The sequence below is a fragment of the Bombyx mandarina genome, chromosome 21 (genome assembly GCF_030267445.1).
Source record: "Bombyx mandarina strain Sakado chromosome 21, ASM3026744v2".
NCBI classification, from domain to species: Eukaryota; Metazoa; Arthropoda; class Insecta; order Lepidoptera; family Bombycidae; genus Bombyx; species Bombyx mandarina.
Window position 1 is genome coordinate 5,524,808 of NC_143227.1, and position 24,539 is coordinate 5,549,346.

General features: G+C 38.8%; 1 protein-coding gene across 5 annotated transcripts in view; it reads left to right on the forward strand.

Moving 5' to 3' along the window:
• Positions 1 to 24,539, forward strand: part of Crag (DENN domain-containing protein Crag) — a 46,759-nt gene that overhangs the window by 13,122 nt on the left and 9,098 nt on the right. For 2 of the 5 annotated variants that reach the window (XM_028187915.2, XM_089736350.1), the window contains exons 5-30: positions 1,119 to 1,206; positions 3,149 to 3,308; positions 4,067 to 4,258; positions 5,198 to 5,299; positions 6,008 to 6,180; positions 6,975 to 7,066; positions 7,957 to 8,078; positions 8,386 to 8,491; positions 8,571 to 8,659; positions 9,531 to 9,695; positions 10,242 to 10,458; positions 11,713 to 11,896; positions 12,640 to 12,826; positions 13,291 to 13,457; positions 14,331 to 14,452; positions 15,651 to 15,767; positions 16,197 to 16,331; positions 17,044 to 17,147; positions 17,663 to 17,774; positions 18,562 to 18,670; positions 19,178 to 19,375; positions 19,898 to 19,984; positions 20,805 to 20,882; positions 22,137 to 22,363; positions 23,622 to 23,746; positions 24,282 to 24,464. In XM_028187915.2, the coding sequence (XP_028043716.2) occupies positions 1,119 to 1,206; positions 3,149 to 3,308; positions 4,067 to 4,258; positions 5,198 to 5,299; positions 6,008 to 6,180; positions 6,975 to 7,066; positions 7,957 to 8,078; positions 8,386 to 8,491; positions 8,571 to 8,659; positions 9,531 to 9,695; positions 10,242 to 10,458; positions 11,713 to 11,896; positions 12,640 to 12,826; positions 13,291 to 13,457; positions 14,331 to 14,452; positions 15,651 to 15,767; positions 16,197 to 16,331; positions 17,044 to 17,147; positions 17,663 to 17,774; positions 18,562 to 18,670; positions 19,178 to 19,375; positions 19,898 to 19,984; positions 20,805 to 20,882; positions 22,137 to 22,363; positions 23,622 to 23,746; positions 24,282 to 24,464 (3,641 nt within the window). The remainder of the gene's footprint in view (positions 1 to 1,118; positions 1,207 to 3,148; positions 3,309 to 4,066; positions 4,259 to 5,197; positions 5,300 to 6,007; positions 6,181 to 6,974; positions 7,067 to 7,956; positions 8,079 to 8,385; positions 8,492 to 8,570; positions 8,660 to 9,530; positions 9,696 to 10,241; positions 10,459 to 11,712; positions 11,897 to 12,639; positions 12,827 to 13,290; positions 13,458 to 14,330; positions 14,453 to 15,650; positions 15,768 to 16,196; positions 16,332 to 17,043; positions 17,148 to 17,662; positions 17,775 to 18,561; positions 18,671 to 19,177; positions 19,376 to 19,897; positions 19,985 to 20,804; positions 20,883 to 22,136; positions 22,364 to 23,621; positions 23,747 to 24,281; positions 24,465 to 24,539) is intronic. The other 3 variants (XM_028187916.2, XM_028187917.2, XM_028187918.2) reach the window with 3 other exon arrangements.

Consider the following 24,539-nt stretch of genomic DNA (forward strand, 5'->3'; position numbering starts at 1 on the left):
TTTTAAATCTTCGGAAGAACATACACCGCTTAAACGCCAAGAAACAGTGTTTTTTAGAACCTAGTCAAAAATGTTCCTTATATTTAATAAGTTATGGGTGAACATAATGGTTCTGCTTGATCTGGTGACTGATGGTGAAAGAATGAAGCTATCATACTCATATTAGGCAGTATGCAATCGTACTTTTGAAGGTTCTGTGACCCAAAAGATTAGATTCCCGGCGTACTGCTATCAAGCGATGCCATACCCGATTTCACATCCTTCAGACAGGTAACACTTTTGTCCATGAAAATACGTACCTAATAACAATAGCCCCAGAAAACTAATTCCCTCATGAAGAAAGGAAGTCATGAAGTTATTCCGAATGATACTCGGTTGTAATCAATTTCTGCGAAGATACTTTTGAATTGACTTGAATGATAAGGAGTGTCTCAAAGGGTCCGTCGGCATTCTTGTGACGTCAACAGACTTCGATAACCAAACGCACCCCGGGTTCGTTCTGCCCGTCTGGTGGCAACAAAATCAAATCAACTTCGAAGACAAACACGTTATTCGTTTCACGTGTAATTGAATGAGCTTTAATAAGGGTCAATTAGCTATCGATAGTTCAGATGACTAAATAACGTGGTTTCGGTTAGCATTGATATCAAATTCTAGGCACTGTACCTATATAATATGTATATGCATACGTGTTTTATGTGATTAGCTAATATGGGTATTCAATCTTGAGTTTTTTTTAAAGTACAGCACCCAGTTACGAACCGGCTCGGAATATTGGTTTTTAGTTCTGTCTTATTCTTAAAGTTCTAGAATAAGTCTTCAATCAACTCTTAAAAGAAATATTTTCGTATTCTTACGCATTAAATTTTTCGTTCGCATTAAAATTTACATTTGACGCGTTTTATTTTAAATAAAAACTTTTATTTCTATCCGAAGCGTTGATTTTTTATTGTATTTTAGATCTACGAGCATATGGCTCGGCTGATGTGGAGTGGTCACCGTCGCTCATTGACATCAACAATGCCAGTGGCACAGCCAAGCCGCTGCCTTCATTCTAAATATCCAGCCTGAAATGTCTAAATATGTTATTTCACTAAAAAGGATATGTTTAATTGCAGGTTTAATGGGCAGCGATGTGTTTTTGTGCTACAAAAAGTCGATGAACCGTCCACCGTTAATCGCATACAAACCAGATGTATTATTCAGGTGAGAGAGGTGATTGTGGTAATAGTTTGGGTGTTTATTAAGACATTAAAAAAAATATGGAATTTAATTAGTAATTCCTTTGCCTATTTGGCTATGTAAACAATAATGATCATAGAACGTAACTATTCACGTTTCGCATAATTTGAAATAATAATTATCATTTTTTGTTCATGGTCGTAAATGATCATTTAAAAATACACAATCAATCTAAACCATTATACAATTAATTCACACACACATTAACATAATAATGGCATCTATCAAATGGGACTTTGTAATTGCAATAGAGTATAGTTTCTGCTCTAGTACAAAAAAAAAATTAAAATAATAATACTCATATGATGTTCACCAATTCACATTCTCATTTAAGGTAATTAGTGCGAAACGTTCTAAAGTTGGAGTGAACGGGTGGGCTTTGTACCACAGTAAATGAACACTAATTGATGCGCTTTCACATCACTGACTCAGTGTATACAATTTTTTGAATGCGTTGCATTCAACGGACCCGAAGCGCATTTGATACTAATTCAATAAGGAACCTTCAATTAATAATGCTGTGGTTTTGTGTTTGTCGAGTTTGAGATACGATAGAAAAGAAAGGGATAAGCAAATTTAATAATAATACAGTATTTCTATTAAATAATACTAAAGAAACTATATAGCATTTAAAATGTTATTAGTTTCATCGTTAAAACCGTAAAACCGTTATTTGAGCGATATTAATGGCTACCTACGTTTTTTCCTAATGCATGCCATTTATTGTAGTAAATAATAATAAACTTCGCAAAAAAATTCTATCAAAACTATTTAATTAGTTCTCAAGTCGTTATGGCCTAAAGGATAAGGACGCCCGGCGTTCTCTCGTCAAGCGACTGCGCCTGGGTTCGAATCAAACAGGCAAATATTTATTTAGCCAAAATAAGTAACCAATATCTGTTCACGAAGTGCTTTCTCGGTGAATAAATAATATCGTGTAATTAGCCTCGAAAAGATTATAAATAATTGAGTATTTATCGGTTGTGGGGTGGGTTTTGTGATCGCACGGGTGGGAAGTGCTTACCGAACTGAAGGGTAGGACACTCGTTATACAATTGAAACTTCGACCTGTGTGCTTAGTGGGAGTTTTTTAACTTTCTCGATAGTTTGCCTACATTTGCCGCTAGGAGCGCTGTTCCAAATTGCATACAAATTTGAGTTAACTTTTACGCTATCGAGAACGTTAAGAAACTCACACTAAACAGACTGATGTCGTAACTGTAACTATTATAATTAACACCAGGTGAGCCGTGAGCTCGTCCACACCTATGTATATGCATGATTCCTACGAGTATATACTCTAGATATACCCTACCGCCGTTTACGTTACGGGTCAAAGACTATTTGTTTTAAGTGAAAATTTTGTGACTTTACAAGAAATCCATTAAAAATTTAAAATTTGGAAAAAATAACGTCACTAAAAACTTTCTTCAGCTATTTAAATGGAGTTCTCTTGATTGAAGTTGAATTAAAAACATTGAACTGTCGATGCTAATACCAAATAAGTCAATACGGATCCTTCCGATCTATTAACGGTGCTTTTAGGTACCTCAAGCACCGGTCACCGTCCTCGCCAAAACTCGTCGCTAGCGACGAAGGGCTCGGCGAGTAAATTAACCCACAGACACAGCCCACTGAGTTTCACACCGGAAATTCTCAGCGGGTCGCGTTTCCGATCCGGTGGTAGATTCTGCGAAGCACTGCTCTTGCTAGAGCCAGTGTTAGCTACACCTCCGGCTTGAGACCCGAGAGCTCACCTACACGCTACGGTAACGCTGATATAGCCTCTCAAGGCTATCAGCATATGTAAGAAAAAAAAAACGTTACTTTAATTACAAAGATAAATATCGCTTAAACCAAGCATTTCAATCCTCGATATTTTTATCGTACCTTTCACTTCCACCAGGTATCCTGTGACGGATCGTCGCAGCTTAGCATTTCCACCTTCAGTGCCATTGTTCTGTTTGCCGATGGGCGCGACTTTGGAACTGTGGCCGAACAACGCGGCCTCGCCCAAACCGGTATTCTCAACGTTCGTTCTGACCGTTGCCGACGCTACCGAAAAGGTACGCCGCTAAACACTTTCGAATACCAACCTTATATCGTGTGTAATAGGTAGGTTTTTGACGGGCAAAAAAATCAAAATTAAAAGTTGATTATTTATCGGTAGTTGTAGTCGTAAGTCTTCATTAGAATCTACAGAATCCAGTTTGAGAGGTGAAGACAAAGGTTTGCTGAATTCATCACAGCGGATTGAGATTTTAAAATCATGTCGACGCTTGAAAGGCAAACGTGACTAAGCGACAATAACTGCTTTGTACATAAATGATAGGCAATAACCATATTCGATGCGCAAAAAAAATACATTTCTAGGTCTATTAAAACCATTTCAATCCTACAGCTGCTAGCTAGATTCTACTACAGTTAGATTCGTTAAAATAAATTTTGTTTTCAGGTATTTCAACTTTAAATTAGTCTACTGTAAAGTTCACGCATTGTCGCTTAGTCACGTTTGCCTTTCAAGCGTCGATGTGTTTTTTTATTGCTTATAACGGTGGACGAGCTCACAGCCCACGTGGTGTTAAGTGGTTACCGAAGCCCATAGACATCTATAACGTAAATGCCGCCACCCACATTGAGATATAAGTTCTAAGGGCTCAGTATAGTTACAACGGCTGCCCCGCTCTTCAAACCGAAACGCATTAGTGCTTCACGGCAGAAATGGGCGGCAACCCGTGCGGACTCACAAGAGGTCCTGCCACCAGTAAGACTACAGGCTCCGGTAACCAGGTCTATAATAAAACATTAATCATCACGTCCTCAGGTTTACGGTTCTGCGGTCACCTTCTACGAGAGCTATCCTTATTCAGAGCTGACGGAAACCCAAATGGAGCTACTAGGATGGAGGGCGAATGTTTCCCAGAACACGCATTCGGTTCACGTCGTCAAAAGCGTTTGCCTCCTGTCTCGGTGGCCCTTCAGCGACACGTTCGAGCGTTGGCTACTGTATATACTTGTAAGTAATGTTTGTATATTTTTAGTATTTACTAGCTGTACCCGTCCGCTTCGCTGGGCATTTAAAATTAACATTATTATTTCTCACCCCCACAAAAATTCTCATCATTAACGCCCCCGCAACTGATGTAGGGAGTCCAACACTAATATAAATATTAGCCTATCCATTAAGTACATGTATTTTCTACATGGATACTAAGTTTCAAGTCAATCTAATGCATGGTTCAGTAGTTATAATGGAACATCCGTAAAAACCACTATTAATTTATATATTAAGTCTATCTTCTTATGTATTTATTTTTCACATGTGTATATAAGTATATATTGTACGTAGGTAAGTTTATTAAGATATAGCACCATCCATGCTAGTTTGCTTATTCCTCTCCCTGCAAGGTTGCCTGGAAGAGATCGCTTTCAGCGATAAGGCTGCCAATTTATGTCACGGTCTATTGTTTGTGTTGTATACTCTGTACATGTGGTGTCAAATAAAGAGTTCTATTATTATTATTATTCTTCTAGATATTAGTCCTAGTGTTGGTTGAAGAAAAACTACTATGAGCTCTAGTCATTTTGTTTAGTCGTTGAAGCAAAAATAACTGAATCGTTTTTTCATTAAAAAAGGACATTAAAAACTTATGATTAGATTTGTTTTTATTTATTTATTATTTCGTAAGACACTTCTTTCTGTGAACTATGTGAAGTGTTGTTGAAACATGTATTATTATCCGTTTGTGTTGAAATTTATATTTTTTTCATTTCGGCTTTGATAACACACTGTATATTATCTACAATAACGGTATGCCACATACAAAAAATAAGTTTTTTTTTAATTCATTATACGCACGAGTTTTTTTTTTAAATTATAACTGACCGGTGATTTTTTTCAAGCGTTTATCACAAAGGAATATTAAATAAACTTTTTTTTTTATTTATGTTTCAGGAAATGTCTTGGAGCAAACAACCTTTGAACATACCAGTAGAAAGATACATTACACATTTACTAGAGGAAGTGCCTTTCCCAGAACCCACCATTTTGCTGCAGGCGAGTGATAAAACGAAATTAATTCATTACGTTAACTCCTATTTTTGTTCTTTCATATTCATCAGCGTCAATAAAACCTCTTTGATAAAATAGAATACTTTTGTATTGCATGGCCTAGTTCGGGTGTTTATGAATAATTGTTAACACAGAATTATATACGAGTTCAATTGACTGTGACAATTGGGTTGTTATCCGCGTATGTTATGAGATATATGAGAAAATCTGCGTAACAGAACTATTTTGTGGCAACCCTGCAACGAATTTTAGGGCGTGATTTGGCCTAAAGGGCCTAGATGCCAGGCCAGAAAAAAAAAAAAAATGGCGTGATTGAACTTCTCCAAAAACCATCCAGCTCTACAAATCTCGTATCACACTCGGATTGTAACACAAAAAATACGTAGGTCCTTTGATTTTTAGTCACCAACAACCTGGAAACTTTTGAAATTCCACCTTAATATAAATTAACTTAATATGTACTTAATACTGATGTTATCTACACAGTAAGTTGTTAAAATTGCAATACTTCGCATCATCGTAGACATCAAACCTCTCAATATTGAACAAGGCCAAACAAAGTCAAAGATGACCTAATATGGTCGATACGTAATCTACTTTACTATACACGCGTATTATCAATGAGTCCTTCCACTGGGGGGCTCCAAACAGCCGTAAACACTAACCAATCAACAAAATAAAAATATATTCCAGCTATCCCCATCGAACCCGAGCGACAGAGTCATAGTGACGCGCCGCGACGATCAGCCCCTGGTCCGCAGCGGGGCGAGCTTCAGGCAGCTTCTCTTAAATCTGGGACCAGACAACTGTTTGTTATTACTGGCCCTCGCCATTACCGAGCAAAAGATTCTCATACATTCACTAAGGTTAGACTATTAAGTTTATTTATTTATTTTATGGCTTAGACTTGAGTATGAGTTCACGGGCCACCTGACTAAAATAAACATCGCCCTGTGAAACTGTATTACTGCTTTACGCAGAAATAAGCAAGGTGGTAGTATCTACCTGTGAGGGCTCACAAGACGCCCGCCCTATCACCATTATTATTAAAATAAAATAGTTCACAAACTTCACTCATATCATCCTCACAATCTTTTTTTGTGCAGACAGGTGAACAAGTAGACAAATAATGTATTACTTATCGGAACCTAGAGACATTGCAACGTTTGAACTCCATTTTGAGATATAATTTAGGAAAATCTGATTATAACTAAAGTTAGCTCTAAAAGTTTAAGAAATGGGGGTATTTGACGACAATTTTTTTCTACTTCAGTCTTAACGAAAATATACATACTCTATGCTACTGATGTGAATAACTATGACATGCCATTTTAATTTGCTACCCAAATTAATTGATAGAAATTATTCATCATCATAGGCCTTCCCCAAAGCTCGCCACTGAACCCGATCTTCAGCTTACTAACTCTGCGAGCTATATCGATCACCTTGGCCTTTCTCCGGATGACTTCATTACGTATTCGGTCTCGCAATGAAATTATTAGTGAACTTAAAGTAGATACATTTTTGGGAATGTGGAAGTGGAATTCAGACTACGTTTCTTTCTTCCGCCTTTCCTTAATAAGCAGGTTAGGTGCTTACCTATGATTTAAAATAAAGTCTACAATGAGAAATGATTAAAAATCTATAAAAAACATTTCAGGCCCGATACACTAACAGCAGTCTCAGAAGCAGTATCAAGTTTACTGTTTCCATTCAAATGGCAATGCCCTTACATACCTTTATGTCCATTGGGTAAGTTTATTTAACAATAGTTACTATATAATAAATACTGACTAATACTAATAGTATAGTTAAAAGACTTGTGCCCAAACAAACTTTAAGCATGTTCTCTCAGCTGGCCTATGAAAAATAAAGTAGAAAAAATAGTTATTAAATAAGACAAAAGTTATAAAGCGCACATCCCTATTTGTTACTGCTTGTGGGTCTTTGAGAGGCGTGCACGCGGGCGGGGCGGGAGACAAGCGCCGCCGGCCGACCAACCAAGCTTCTAGAAGTTTCAGTCGGCAGTAAAGTGTTTATTAGTGTTTATTTTTATTATTGTTAGTTAGTTTATTTTTATTAGTGTTTATTATTATTGTGCTTACCTCAGTTACTTATCTTTTAGTGAATATAAGTTCATTGTTGGTTATTTCCACTTCGATAAAGCGGATCCTCCCGATCCACTAACAGTGCTTTTAGGTACCTCAAGCACCGGTCATCGTTCTCGTCGAACCCGTCACTTGCGACGAAGGGCTCGACGAGTAAATTAACCCTCAGACACAGCCCACTGAGTTTCTCGCCGGATCTCCTCAGTGGGTCGCGTTTCCGATCCGGTGGTAGATTCTGCGAAGCACGGCTCTTGCTAGGGTTCGTGTTAGCAACGTCATCAGGTTTGAGCCCCGTGAGCTCACCTACTAGTTAGGGTTACGCTGGAATAGCCTCTTAAGGCTACCAGTTTAGGTAGGAGAAAAAAAAAAAAAGTTGGTTATTCACACATCGTTAATTTATACCTTCGACTGTGCTAGTTTTTTAATTCGTTATAAAGTATATTAAATTATACGGTTAGACGTGCATAATATAAGCTATGTACATACGTATCGTAAATAGTATAAGATGTAAGGTTTTTATTTTTATTTTTTTAGGTTTAGCAGAAGTATTACACGCGCCACTACCATATTTAATAGGGGTCGATTCGAGATTCTTTGATCTTTACGAGCCCCCTCCAGATGTAACATGCGTGGATTTAGACACTAACAACATCACGGTGTGTATAAATATATTAACGATTTAACTTTTTGTCATGGAACTATGAACGTGAACAAGAGACATAGTATATATTTATTTATTTAATAAAAAAAATATATCTTCATCCATAGTAATGCCATAAATGCTAAAGTGAGTTTGATTTTTAAGAATTAGTAGTAGTTTTGTAATTACTCAACCGATAATTTTGCAAGTTTGCATTGTCATTGGTAAAGAAAATATTTTGCGCTACTTATCATACAGAACAAAGCACTAGCAGTCAGAGGAACAAATTGTACTTAATTTGGTTTTGTATTCTTTCATTTTAGGTATGCGAATCGCAACGTAACAATATATCGATAAAATTATTACCAAAAAGACAAGTTAAAGCTTTGAAACAAACTTTAGAAACATTATACGGGAGCATACGACCAGGTAAATGACTAATCGATTTTTAGTATATACTTTTTAAATATATTAATTAATAATTTCGATAATTTTTTTTTCTTTGTAGCATCACCAATACATCACTCGAGCCGAAACAGATATAACGGAGAAGCTACGACTAGTTTAGATAGAGATTTTCAGAAAAGGAAAAAAGAGGTATTTGTCTTTTAAATTCTAATAAGAAGAATGGTTGCTTTGAAGCATCTATTAGATCACTGAAAATATTAGGAATAATAAATAGTAAGATATTCAGAATCACTTTTTACTCGCGTGAATAAATTTGTCTTTTAAATTCTAATAAGAAGAATGGTAGCTTTGAAGCATCTATTAGATCACTGAAAATATTGGGAATAATAAATAGTAAGATATTCAGAATCACTTTTTACTCGCGTGAATAAATTTGTCTTTTAAATTCTAATAAGAAGAATGGTAGCTTTGAAGCATCTATTAGATCACTGAAAATATTGGGAATAATAAATAGTAAGATATTCAGAATCACTTTTTACTCACGTGAATAAATTGAAGTTGTCACAGTCGACTTGGTTGTGCGCAGTTCGCTCGTGCCCACGGACGACACAGAGCGGGTGCGCCCGCACGCCGCCAAGTCTAACATGTCCTAACGTACATTTGAAACCGTAACGCAATACGGGCTTATGAGGAGGTTAATAGTCTTCTACTTTTTCTCCACCTTATCCCACTAGGTGGAGAATAAGGTGTGGGGTTGGCACAGCATTTTTTTCTATTCCATTCTCTTCTATCAGCCGTCATCTCAACACCCACTCCTCTCTTATTCATATCGTCATTATCACATTCCATTCGTGTCTTCTTTGGTCTACCTCTTCAAACTCTTACTTTGCACTACCATTTCCATACATCTCCTAGTCACATGCATATTCTCTCTACGCATCACATGTCCATACCACGCTAACCGTAATACCGTAACCGTATAAGTAAATATTAACAATAAAGAGTCAAGTAAACTTTTAATTTGACGCTGACGAGTAATTCACATATGAACTTTATTTAGCAAGCGTTAGAGTTGAAAATTCAAGAGGCGTTCCTTCGGTTCATGGCGTGCACGTTACAAGGGTACCGCAGCTACCTCATACCGATAACGAAGGCTCCCACAGTGGGCACCACCGACCCCGACGCCCTGTTCCAAATGAACGAGTTCCTGCGATCCAGGGAAAAGGTATGTCGTGTAAATTAGACTTACCCGCCAACACAGTATATAAATTTAATGCAGTATTTTAAATCCTTATTTGAAATTATTAACCGATTATTAATCTGGTATCTGAATCTTTATGATTCTTCTCAGCTTTAATATTTTCCACACCCTGTTTACCAGGGGTGGGCAAATATTTTGATAGTCGGGCCACATTGCAGATGAAAATTTGACCTCAGGACAAACAGTTTTTTTTCTAATTTTAAGTATATTTTTTGCTAAGGATGTCCATTAATGAATTTTAAAACCAACATTTTTTTAATCAAAATATTTATCAAGTCATTTGAATAAAAAAATCGAAAAGAAAATTTATGTTAGACAAAAACTAATATTTGTGTTTTTAATAATAATATATACAAGCTTCACGGGCCAGACAAAATTCTACCGCGGGCCGCCATTTACCCAGGCCTGCTGTACACGAACATATTATACACAAAACCATTAGTAGAAATACGGTAATATTTACTGAAGAGATTGTTCTGTGAAGTTAAATATGTCTATCTCCGTTTTCAGACCCAACAACGTTTCTTCACTTTAATGATGCGCACGCAAATGTTCACGCGCTTCATCGAGGAGAGCTCGTTCGTGTACGACGCGGACCAGGGGCTCACGTTCTTCGACGAGTGCATCGAGAAGATAGCGAGCGGCGAGGAGCGCCTGCTCGGGATGGACACCACCAATGCCTCCGAGAGAACTGTGTTTCTGCTGCCACCCGATCCTCCAGACCCGCGTAAGTTGTCCCATTAGTATTATATTATAGTAGTATTATTTTGTCCGTACAGCTTGGGACATAAAACATAGGCCGGCTAGAGCGCTAAGCATGTTGCGCGTGCGGAACGCCATTATCGATAAAAACAAATGAATCATCGAAGGCAGGTACACGCCGGCGGGGCGGTATACGAAGGGTGGTGAGACATTGTTATGCTATGAGTCATTTGTTGTACCTACCTGCAAATTATAGTACATAATATGTCGAAGAGAAATATGATTTTGTGCATTCGCTCTCTGAATTTCTTTAGTGACACAATGGCTACTCGTTTGTTTTGTACCAAAACGGCAGAATTTATTGAAATATTTTGCTTGTTGGCAAAAGTATACCAGCAGAAGCACGTGTTATTATCAACAATGTGTTAAAATTTTTCACTGAAATGAGAATAGATCTCGAAAAGTTACAAAGTGTTAATTTCTGCCGTTCTCGTTAACTTGCTGCGGGGCGATATGTGGTGTGAGTGTTCGATTAGTGATTTTTTCTTTCATTTTTATCACTAACCCACAAGATGACAAAACTAAATACACTATCGATAACGCTTATCGACAACAATAATGCGCATCACTATGCCAGTCCATAAGGCTCGTGAGTGGAAGAGAGAGCGAAATACTCGCTTCACCGCTCCGATTATTTATGACCCAAACTGCATAGACAAAATAATTCTACTATAGTTCTTTATAAGTGTGGGAAATTTCATACTCCTCCGTCCGCGCAATTTTCGTAAAAAGGAGTACAAAATTTTTGCTTCGCGTATTAATATATAGATTATTAAAAATCAAACCAACAATATACGGGTTGGTTTTTCTGGTTGTATTTATTTTGAATAGCATTTTGTTTTATATTAACTCGTATCGGGTTATTTTGTAACAAGACAAAGTGACATAAAAATAAATTCTAACCAGACATCGCCTTTTCGCATTAAAAGTGTACAATTTCCAAAAATATTCGAAATTGAGTTAATATGCGTAAACAAAAGAGCGTAGTTTATTTTTTTTTATTTTTATTTACCTATGTTTCACTATTATTAACATAATTAATACATAATTTTATCTTAATCTAAAAGACAGATAATGTTACTGTTTAAAAATAAAATGTTGCAGATGTGATTAATATTAAAAATATTACATGTTTAAACATTGAAAACACTCTCCTGTAAAATTAGTAAGTTCTGAGATTATACAGTTTTAATGCGAGAAAACGACATGTCTTTTCCAGAGAAAACCTACACTTACGAGAAGTTCAGTCTGGACTTGAACTTGATCAGCGCGTGCAGCGGGCTGGGGCGCGGGCTGGGCGGCGCGCTGCAGCTGCCGGCCGCCGCGCTGGCGTCCGCCGAGTCGCTGGCCGACGCCTCGCCCATGGCCAAGCGCACCAAGCACGAGGTCGCCGCCGCGCAGAGGTGAACCTAGCACGACCCACGAGCGACCATCACACGACCACGACTACCCACCATTCTGTTTCTATCAAAAAAAATTTATTGCCTATCTATATCTACAGTACAGTCGTCGTGGCCTAAAGGATAAAACGTCCGGTGCATTCGTGTTGAGCGATGCACCGGTGTTCTCGTATCGTAAATGCGCCACCCACCTTGAGATATAAGTTCTAAGGTCTCAAGTATAGTTACAACGGCTGCCCCGCCTTTCAAACCGAAACGCATTACTGCTTCACGGTAGAAATAGGCAGGGGTGATGGTGCCTACCCGTGCGAACTCGCAAGAAGTCTTACCACTAGTAACATACATATACATATAAAATTGAGAAATACATTATTGTAGTTCTTAGTTCTATATTGCACTCAGTGCACTTAATGCGAGTTTTTTAACGTTCTCGATAGGGTAAAAGTCAACTCAAATTTGTATGCAGTTGGAATAGCGCCCCTAGCGGCAAACGTAGGCAAACGTTCCAACTCCATACAGATTTAAGTTAACTTTTACGCTATAGAGAACGTTAAAAAACTCGCACTAAGCACACTGATCATCTGTAACTTATTCAAAGCAAGTTAAGCTAGTTAGAAAAAGTTTTTTCTAATTTTAAATATTTCAATTGAAACAAATTAATTATTAAAATGTTTTAAGAGGTTTTATTCAAAAATTATTATTTTATATTCGAAAGTTTTTACCAACATGTTTTTATTTATTTCCAGACTGGCTCGTAAAGCGAGTCGGTCGCCGGAGGCGTGGGCCAAATGTTTGCTGGGCGCGTGTTACTCGCTATATTTTCTGACGCTTCCCTCTCGGCTCATGCTGAACAGAGGAAAAGAACACGCTACTTTGAGAACAGCATATGAACTCTTGGAACGAGCCGCTAAACTCAAGGTGCCCTGTGATGAGGTAAGTTTTGTTCATGGTAGGCAGCGGCTTGGCTCTGCCCCTGGCATTGCTGAAGTCCATGGGCGACGGTAACCACTCACCATCAGGTGGGCCGTTTGTTCGTCTGCCTACAAGGGCAATAAAAAAAATACATTAAACACTGACAAAAACAAACAAAATAGCGTGGAGCACTGGCACAAATGAGTAATAGTCTATACACTACACGGTCAGCTGCTGCGAACTATAGGCGCCGCCATATTGGCCTTGGCTGCTCTGACGTCACGCGACATGCAACACACAGACGAAAAGTTTGAAACGATGTAATAAAAGATTCACTTTAAAAACCTGAAATTAAATATGTTTGCTACTTTCTGGTAGAGTTAAATTAATATTTGTTATATTTGTTACCTGAAATGAGGTTGCTGCACACCAAGCAAACATATTTAATAAAGAATATAAACACTAAACCCGATTTCTTGTTGCAGGTCTGTTACCGAGTAATGATGCAGCTGTGCGGAATCCATTCGTTTCCTGTAATGGCTGTGCAGCTACTGTTTCTGATGAAGAGAGCCGGCCTACAGCCCAACGCGCTGACGTACGGATGCTACAACCGATGGGTGCTCGAAGCTAATTGGCCTAAAGATATGCCCAGGCTAGTATAAATAAAAAAAAAATATATACGGGTCTGTTCGAAGTCGGGGTCAACGATCTCGTGGCATCTGAAGATCAATTTTGCTTTAGATTGCGTGTTTGAAAACCGTTTTCCTTTCATGTACAATTAGGTATTCCGGGAATGTTTGCATTATATTTAATATAAAGAGCGTATTACAAAAAAAAGGCTATGAATTTTTTTAAAAAACAAGGTAGGTATCTCCCAGACATGAATTAGAGAAGTTCATAATTGCGGGTCGCATAGAGGGCAAGCGCACCGTGGGTAGAACACCAGCCAGATGGTCAGATCTAGTAAGAGAAGCACTTGGTGGTAGTCTGTACCATACGGTCCATGCCACCCCTGATCGAACACAGTGGAAGAATGTCACAAGTCGTCGCGATCCTCAGTAGTGAGGGAACGATATAAAAGAGAATCACATGATTAATTTTAAAATAGTAATTGTGTAATTCATAGATCAAACGAGCTGGTGGTAGGACCTCTTGAGAGTTCGGGGGTAGGTACCACCGCCTTGCTTATTTCTGTCGTGAAGCAGTAATGCGTTTCGGTTTGAAGGGCGGGGCAGCCGTTGTAACTATATTTTTTTTTTTTTATTTTTTTTTTATTGCCTTTGTAGGCAGACGAGCATACGGCCCACCTGATGGTAAGTGGTCACCGTCGCTCATGGACCTCAGCAATTTGAGACCTTTGAGACCATTTGAGACCTTAAAACTTATATCTCAACGTGGGTGGCGCGTTTACGTTGTAGATGTCTATGTGCTCCGATAACCACTTAACACCACGTGGGCTGTGAGCTCGTCCACCCATAAGCAAAAAAAAAAAACAAAGATTTATCCAATTGAATTAATTTAACAGCGACTCGAAGTTGCTATGGAACAAGCTTCGGTTGGCGGTGGTCGGTGCTGCCGTATTCCGCAGAGCTGGAGCTCAACGCGCCGGCAGGAACGGAAGCGGTTCGCTGCTCATGCCTACTTCAGGTAATTACAAGAAGAGACATCGAGGGTTGAATTACTGTTAGATTTAAGCGACATTTCGCTTAATAAGCGACATTACAAAGTTAAAGATGCGTTTTATTTGGTACTAGCTGACCCGGCAGACTTCGTAGTGCCTCAATCGATAAATAAAAGACACATCAAGGGAACACATCAAAGGAAAAACAAAATTGTTTGTTTTTATATAATTCCGAGCTTTTTTTATATTTTCTCACCTCTTAAACCTTCCCTGGACTTCCACGAATAATTCAAGACCAAAATTAGCCAAACCGGTCCAGCCGTTCTCGAGTTTTAGCGAGACTAACGAACAGCAATTCATTTTTATATATAGAAATATAATAATATATAGATATAGATTAGCATCAACAGTACGATCTTTTTAATTGAACTTCAATTAACTTTACTCCATTGAAATAGCTAAAGAAGATATGATATTTTTTTCCAAATTTAAAACGTTAAATGGCTCTCCTGTAAAATTGCAAAAATGTCGCTTAAATCAAATACCCTTTCACCTGTCGATATATAGCTTTTTAAATGAAAAACATCATAGTGCGACTTAGGTGTTTTAAGTTAATAAATAGTACAGACATTTTATACAAGGTGTGAATTGGCTGTATGTTCTATTAAACTATAGTGCTGCAGGTAAATATCATCAGCCAGGCTGCAGTTGCCCTAGGCTATAGTTGCATCAGTACTTACACAAGGTGATACAATCATGTGTCATCCGCGCACCTTTCTAATGAAAACGGTTTGTGGTCCAACGCATATGAATGCAGTAATGTTCAGTTCAGCCGTTCACTCTGTCAGAAGCTTCGGTTTGCATAGATTCAAGAAGTGAACGTTTTCTGACTTATTGTTTTGATTGGTTCTATTATCGACATACATCGATGGGCCTACTTCAGCCTTAAAACAGTCACGCCGTCACATTCGAAAAGTGTGTCAGCCATTATACAATACTTTTTTTTCTACCTAAGTTGATGGTCTTGAGAGACCATTTCAGCCTAACCGAGCAAGTAGGTGGGCTCACGGGGCTCAAACCTGACGGTGTTCCTAACACGAACCGTAGCAAGAGCCATGCTTCGCAGAATCTTATATGATACAGTTAGACCTCATGTCTGGTGGGTGGAGGCTTTGTGACGTCAATAACCTGTTAATAACGATAAGTGTACAATGTCGTGTGCAGGTAGCAGCACGTTGCCGCGCGTGCGCTCCGCGGCGGCGGTGGGGGAGGGGGCGGAGCTGGCGGCGCTGGCCGGGTTCGCCTCGGAGCCGGCACACAGCAGAACCAGCCTCGACTCAGGTGACTATAAACTAATTCAAGTATCATGAAGCTTATGAAGCTTAAATTGGCTCGTAAATATCGGACCCATGACTTATTTTCACAAATCTGGACACGAATCGGTGAAAATTAATAAGTAATTTGATTATGTGGAAATCAAAGTCCAAAAATATCCTAGTGTAAATGTGAATAGCGTTCATTTTACCATAAGATTTGTGGGGAGATATACGACATAGGTAAGATCTTCCACCGAGCGGGAGATCTTGCTCGGTAGACCGACGGTCCAAATGTAAAGGCAAGGTTATCTTGAATATGACATAAGTGAGATTCCGCCATTTGTCAAATATCTTGTGTTGTATGATTGCTACCGCCACAGATTTCTGTCAAAATATTGTTCTATAAGATTAACATTTTAGATGTATGGGCTATATGAAAAAACTAATATTGCAGTGTGCGGGCGCGAGAACGAGGCTCGGTGCAGCGCGTTCGAGGCGCTGTGTCGGCGCGGGAACATCGTGCGGGCCGGCGCCGCCGCGCGCCCGCCCGCGCACGCACTCTGCGCCGCCGCCGGGATACTCATCTCCGGTACATTACGATACTGACACGACAAATGGCTTTGGTTATTGATTATACTAAAACTCTTCGATAAATAAGATACGAAAACGATCCTTTGGCATAGCTGAAAAGTTACCGTGGTGTTCCGTGTTGTTTTTTTTACTTTTTTTTTTATATTGCTTTGATGGGTGGACGTGCTCAGAGCCCACCTGGTGTTAAGTGGTTACTGGAGCCCATAAACATCTACGACGTAAATGCGTTACCCACTTTGAGATATCAGTTCTAAGGTCTCAGTAGAGTTACGACAGCTGCCCCACCCTTCAAACCGGAACGCATTACTGCTTCACCGTAGAAATAGGCAGGGTGGTGGTAACTACCTGTGCGGACTCACAAGAGGTCCTACCACCAGTAATTAATACATCTATTCTAATAACCTCGAGGGGTTATTCTAGATTCACCGAATTAGTAAGTGAGCTCACGGGGCTCAAACCGGGAGTATTGCTAACACTGGCCCTAGCAAGAAGTGCCTCGCAGATTTTACCACCGGTTCGGAAACGCGACCGAATGAGAACATCCAGCGAGAAATTCAATGGGCTGGGTGTTCCGTATAATCAACGAAATGCATAGAAAAAAAAATTAACTATAATTGTCTTTGTCTATTTAAAAATTGACATATCTCATAGACTGGACAACTTGTTGACTACAAACTAAAAAAATTGTAATTATTCTTTTTATCATTCAGGTGTACCGTCGAACCCCGACTTAAGTTCATCGACAAGGCCGAGAAGTAATTCACTAGGGAACGATGAGCCAGATTCGCCTATTACTGTGTCGGATAAAAGACAGGTCTGTATTCAATTAAACATTAAAATGAATAAGCGGAAATATATTTTAATGTGCCTGTGTGTTGACGTCATACCCCATAATTGATCAATTAAATTCCAGTTTTTGACCGATATCGACTTAACTTTTTTATTCTGTACCTAAGCTGCTAGTCTTGAGAGTTTATGCCAGAGTAACCGAGCGACTATGTGAGCTGTTGGGGCTCTAACTTGAGGAGGGATTTTAGGGAGGGAACAGTGAGCACTCGCATACAACCTTATAGACAGACACTTAGAAAAAATAATATAATTTGGATAGTAATTAAAGAATTATTAAATTTAACCTATGTATTTCAAATTGAGTAAGTAGTAACATGGCGATCTACGGCGACTACAACACAACATTTATCGATTTTTCAAAGCATGACCGGAATTATTGATTAATAATTAATAATATAATCGTCATTTGAAAAGTCTAGGCCAGGTTTTATATGCGTATTCTTATATATTATATATTTATTGACTGTTTACTATTTTTAGACTATCCACGTCAGCCCTGACAGTCCATCGGATCTTCGCATTTTAACGAGATCAGAAAGCTTCGCGGGAGACGCTCAAATAGTGCAGAACTTGCAGAGGCTTTCGTTTACGGGTAAGCTTTATTTATTCTATCTTCTACATAGAATGTTACATTCAATTACGCTAGAATTCTTCCAATTTAATATAAACTAAAATTCGATGGATATTTTACTCCTCAAAGAATAAAAAAAGATTTTTAGTTATAAAATATTTTTTTACTTATGGTTTTCATCGGTCGTGCCATTTAATAATTAAAATTCAAGCGTCGTTCTGAATCAACGCCCTCTAACGAGCCGGAGAAGTTCAAATTAGAATTGAGTTTATTATGATTATGATAAATTAGAAATGAGAAAGTTAAATTGTCTAAATCTATGAGTAATCAATCAATCAGCTTAGTCATTGAATGTTGTTTTTCGGTTCGCTTGTGGGGTAGCGTCTTATTGCTATTGAGACGTTAAATTAAACCAGATTTTGAAAATTTACGGTTCCGCAAACGCGCAGCACTACATTAACATTTAACATACCGTAACGGGTCAAATGACCCATTTTGAACTTTTGCATTAAAAATAAACGTATCATCTTATTGCTTTTGCACATTTGACTTCATGGCTTTTTCTGAGCAATTACCAACAGTTATTATACTTTTTTTTTTGTTTATTTTAAGTAATACTTGTTGTATACCGTTATCTACCCGCGATGGAAGAAAAATGTACCAGTAAATTTTGGTATGATTAGTGTTAAATAAGCTTAGGGCTGATGTTGACTGGGTATAGCACTACGCTATAGACGTTGAAGTCTCAATTGTAATAGAATAACTGGTATTTCCCGGGAAAAAAAAACAATCTGGAGACTTGTTTTAGGTATTTCGAACGCGAAAACGAAGTGTTCGAGGGCGTTGAGCTTCCCTGAGGAATCTGACAAGGACGTGGATGTTGAGACGTTGAAAACATCGAAGGCTTCTCCGCTCAGGTCAGAATTTTATTGATATATAGAATTTTTTTAACAGAGTATTTTTTTATTTATTTTCATCTTCTACATTATTCTAAAACATAAAAGTTCCATATTCACGACTTTGGTTCAGTTAACAAAATATTATATACGAAACGTGTGCTATCGGTTTTTATATGTGATTTCTTATAAACTTTTGGGACGTTACGAAATAAGGAAGATCTTCCCTCGAGCAGGTGAAATCGGTAGACCGACGTTATGAATACTTATCTTGAAAATGTTGTTATTACGATTCAAGCATCTGTCAAATATTTTCTCTTCCATGAAATCCACCGGTACAAGCTTACAAAGTGAAATAATAATACAAAAATTAGCTAGCGAAACACATATTTTTCTGAATGCTCCTGTGAACTAAATTTTTATGTGTAGACAAACATATAGATATGAATATTGCGCAATCGCATTAGACGATACATTATTTACAATTAACGATGTTTTTAAATAAGGTTTCTTTATTTGATATCGCAGAGTATCGCCAAGAACACCAGTACTAAGTGACGACCCCCTGGGTGCCCTGAGCGTCCCCCCTGTCCCGGACGAGGCGGCGCCCCCGCGCACCCCCTCCCCCGCGGACCCTCCTCTGCCGAAGCACGAGCTTAGCGTCAGTCCTAAGCTCTTCCATCGCCGCAGCAACTCCTTCCAGGATGATCCGCCCGAACAATTAGGGTATACATATTCCTTTTTTATTTACTCATTTTGCACCCGTGAACACTCAACTTTTATTTATATTATTGATAGCTTTATCAATTTATTATTAGGAACCAATTTTTTTATTTTTTAAATTGGTGCACAATCTCACGGCCCACCCAGTGTTAAGTGGTTACCGGAGCCCATAGACATCTACAACGTGAATGCCGCCACCTTGAGACTAGAGTTCCAAAGGCCTCCGTTCAGTACAACGGCTATCCTACTCTTCAAACCGAAAAGCATTACTGTTTTACGCCAGAAATAGGAAGGGTGGCGGTACCTACCCGTGCGGACTCAGAAGACGACGTCCTACCACCAGTAAATTTCGTAAAGAAAAATGTCTAGAAGCCGATTGTCCCACCTTCAACCGGACCCATTCAAACATAAAAAACAATTTTCGTACTTAACCTAGTCGCCCCCCACACCGCCCCCGGAGCGGCGGGTTGGGGGGAGGCGACGCGTCCGTGTGACAAGATAACCTCGATAGTTTCCTGTGCGCAGGAAACTGCACAGAAGCGAGACGGTGCCTGCCGGGACCGTGTCCTCGAGCCTCGTCAGCCTCGGGAACACTCTGAAGCTCAATTTCGGGTGAGTCACAAAACAATCGCGCTTGCATTAGCAGCTCCGTTTACATACATTAGAAGTGTAAAAGCTAAAACAGCGATTCCCGATTAGTTTGAAATGAGAAAATAAATACAGTACCCGGCGATAAATATCGCACATCGATTTTTGGAAAGAGAATCGAGTATTTGCGTATTCTTAGAGTGCTATCTCTGTCGCACACTATCCGTGCGACGTTTGTCCTAGAGCTGGCTAATGTGCGGTTGGACTTTTAATGTTTCGAGCGAAAGAGACGATGCTATATGAAACCGAAATTAGCTGATTGTCTCTTTCTAAAAATCGATGTGCGATTTTTATCACCGGTAAGAAATATTTTTCACATTACAAATTGAAAATCTGTAAATGCCTTAAAAGTTAATAATAAAATTTTTCTTGGTTTTTTTGAGTGCTTAAGATTACCTCTGGAGCTCTAATTGGGAAACACTGTACTAAATTATTAAACAAATCGCTTGAACTGAATTAAACTTGTTACACATTTTGAAATCACATAATGATTTAAACTGGATGTACTTCAAAAAATAATGTATAAAAAAATAAAGCCGTCGTCAATAAATGTGGTTCCATTAAAATTTATTATTTTTCCTTTGCTTTGTAGATTTACAATAAAAAAAAAACTCTCATAAAATTCGATGTAACGTAATTCTTGAGTAGCGTTTTAATTTTTTTCGTATGTGATCAATTTGTGTATGTTTTTTTATTTGCATATTTTTTATATATATTTATATATATATTTTTTATAATTTAACCGCACAGCAAGTCGCGTATGCTAGCTTATTTATTTCCTTAGACGCTATTCGCCTGCACGGCTGTCGTTGCGAAAGGAAAACATGAAAATCGGAAAGGCTATGATCGAGAACTACTTCAGGTGAGACCTCGAAGCTTATTGTGTCTTTATAACGACCGCAGTTTTGTTTGCATATAACAAAAGTTTAACTTTCACATCGAATATAAGTTTCGTTCGCCTCGCAAAAACTTTTATTATTTTAATACATTTTAAAATCTCAACTTTTTGTTTGTTTATATATGTATATATATTTCGTTAAATTACTCCAACGCCTTAGGCATTAATTTTGCCAATGTCACAGTATTAAGAAAAATGACGGTAACTTCGAAGAAAATATTTATCGAAACATAAATAATTTGATCAATTTTTCCATACATCTGTGATTTAAAAAAAAGCGTAAACGAATATGTTAGATTAACTATTTTAGTTTGATTATATTATAATACTAGTGGTCCCCCATTAGTCGAAATTCGACTATAATTAATTGCAATTTTAACTTTGAACATTATTATGGTTCTATGGTCAAAGACACATAATTTTCTATAATATTCTATAATCTTACTTCTATAATCACAGATTTCGCCAAGACTACACTATAGGCAAATAATATTAATCTATTTTCAGTTTGACCACAGACTTTACCAATAAACAAAAGAGTAGGTATGCGTGTGTGTGTGTGTCAAATACATGGCAGTGTGTGTAATATGTTTTTATTGATTACACGTATGTTTTATGCATAATAAAAAAAAAATACATTCTGCACTCGTTCTCTATATTCTCAATAAGTGTGGGAAATTTCATACTCCTCCGTTCGCGCAATTTTCGTAAAAAGGGGTACAAAGTTTTTGCTTTCCGTATTTAATATATAGATATCATATTTTGTGATAAAGTAACACTTACATTCAATACGTATTACTTACGCCTCACAAACGCTTCAGACTATTTAATTTTTGACATTTCGAGATTTTTAGTAAGACGAGTCTGGTTCAGTCCACTCCTGGCTGAGCCTACCCGTCGCTTTCGACGAAGGGCTCGACGAGTAAATTAACCCTCAGACACAGCCCACTGAGTTTCTCGCCGGATCTTCTCAGTGGGTCGCGTTTCCGATCCGGTGGTAGATTCTGCGAAGCACGGCTCTTGCTAGGGTTCGTGTTAGCAACGTCATCAGGTTTGAGCCCCGTGTGCTCACCTACTAGTTAAGGCGACGCTGATATAGCCTCTCAAGGCTATCAGCTTAAGTAGGAAAAAAAAGCTGATCCTTTGCTCGCCCATCTGTCCTGAAGAAACTTGAAAGGACTCCGGGACGCCAGTAATATTTAAAAAAAAATGTTTCAGTCCGACAAGCATGGCCGGTAAGAAGTCCAACGAGCTTCTTCAGAGCGGCCTCAGCAGTCTGAAGTCGGCCGCCACGAGCATGGCGAAGAAGTTTGACGAGATGAAGGAGGTCATATCCGCGAACTCGACGCCCGTCAAGGGAGCCATCGGCACCGCCACCAGCGCGCTCGGAGCCTTCCGGGCGGACGACGACGGGGTCGACGCCTCCTCGGAAATTAACTCTGATGGTAAACTGTCTGCCGTAGATTGGGGGGGGGGGGGGGGCGAATCGGGACCCTTTCCAAATCCAACACAAATTTTCAATGGTTTTTCTTAGGGTAATACAAATAAATTTGAGATTAAAATGGTCCGGAGGCTTAAATTTTTATAAACGATGTGTTTATTATGCATAGTTCATCACTACATAGTATAAAACAAAGACGCTTTCTCTGTACCTATGTATGCTTAAATCTTTAAAACTACGCAACGGATTTTGATGCGGTTTTTTTTAATAGATAGAGTGATTGAAGACGAAGGTTTATATGTATAATAAACATCGAGTAAATAGTGGAAAAATCAATAATAAATTACAGTTTCCGAAGCGAAGCGAGGGCGGGTCACTAGTTACAAAATATACACAAAAACTAGAAAAACTAACTTGACCCAATTCACCTTGGCTTCGGGGTGAATCAGGTTACGTATGAGGGACAATAGAGTTTTTCGATAGGGCTGGCACTATTTAATTGTTAGATAAGTACCTAACTATAGGTAATTAGCTTTTTAATATCTTTAATGATTTACAAAACTTAGATGACTAAATTAAACTATTTAATATTCTTAAACACTAAATAAAAGTTATTTTCAATTTAACAAAGTTAAATCTAACAACTTAACAAAAGTATTGTGATATCCCAGATTTGTCACTATTCTAACTCTAGTCTCTATCCCTCCCATCAATTGTACTTTTTTTTATTTCTTAGTTGGGTGGACTAGCTCACGGCCCACCTGATGTTATGTGGTTACCGGAGCCCATAGATATCTACAACATAAATGCCGCCATCCATCTTAAGATATAAGTTCTAAGGTCTCAGTATAGTTACAACGGCTGCCCCACCCTTCAAACCGAAACGCGTTACTGCTTTACGGCAGAAATAGGCAGGGTGGTGGTACCTACCTGTGCGGGCTCACAAGAGGTCCCACCACCGTCTGCCGTGAAGCAGTGCGTTTCGATTTAAAGGGTGGGGCAGCCGTTGTATTGTTATAGTAAGACTTAGAACTTATCTCGCAATGCTCAAATGTATGGCGGCATCAACGTAGTTTATCTGTGTGAGCTCCGCTGACCACTTAAAATATAAGGTGCGCCGTGAGCCATTCAATTCTGCAATAACAATAATTTTTATTTAATAAATATAAAATTATTGTTTTTGGTTATAAGCTCCATCTACTTATTACGACCCGCTTCAATTATTATTATTGAATTCTAAGGTGCTTAATTCATTGTTGTAGAACTTATTGGAGGTACCGGCTTCAGGCGTGCATCTAGTGAGGCGGAGCTCGCCTGCTCCATGGAGCGCGGATCTTTAGCTACGCTAATATCTCATCTACCCGACAATCTGTATCCACAGACCTCTGTAAGTTAATTTGATCGTGTAACGTATGGCTATGTATTAACCAAATATGTAGAACCCCCGGTCCTCTCCTGGCTGAGCCCCCTCTTGACTGTGCCTTTGCTTGCCCGCCTGTTCTGGTGAAACAGGAAAATTCTCTAGACCACCAGTAATCTCTCAATAATAAAAAAAATAACCTTATTGTTTGGAAAGGTCGAGCTCATGATACGCCTTCGGTCTACCGGAGATAAAAGATCTGAATGTGGCTACCCGCTTTGGGGAGCTTAACGACGAAAGGAAGATCTTCCACCGAGCGGGTGATATTGCTCGGTAGACCGACGGTCCGAATGTTGTTGTTCGGAACTTGTATAATATAATATGCAAACTTATCTTGAGAATGTCGTAACCGAGATTCAGGCATCTGTCAATTATCTTGCGTTGTATGATGGCTACCCGTCACATCCGATTCAAAAGTGAGGAGTCTTTATTGTGGGGAACCATCGTAAAGTATACTGTTCTAGAACATCGCAGAACAAAACTAATTGGTTACCCGCGACAGGCGCCCGCGAAGCCGGAGAGCGTCGGCGTGTCGGTGCACATGTCGTCGTGCTCGCAGTGCCACCAGTGCCTGGCGCTGCTGTACGACGAGGACATCATGGCGGGCTGGGCGGCGGACGACTCCAACCTCAACACGCGCTGCACGGCGTGCGGCCGACACACCGTCCCACTCCTCACTGTTAAGGTAAACACTTTGCTAGGTAACTAACTCACTGTTAAGGTAAACACTAGGTAATTGCTAGCTACGACTTTCTTATCG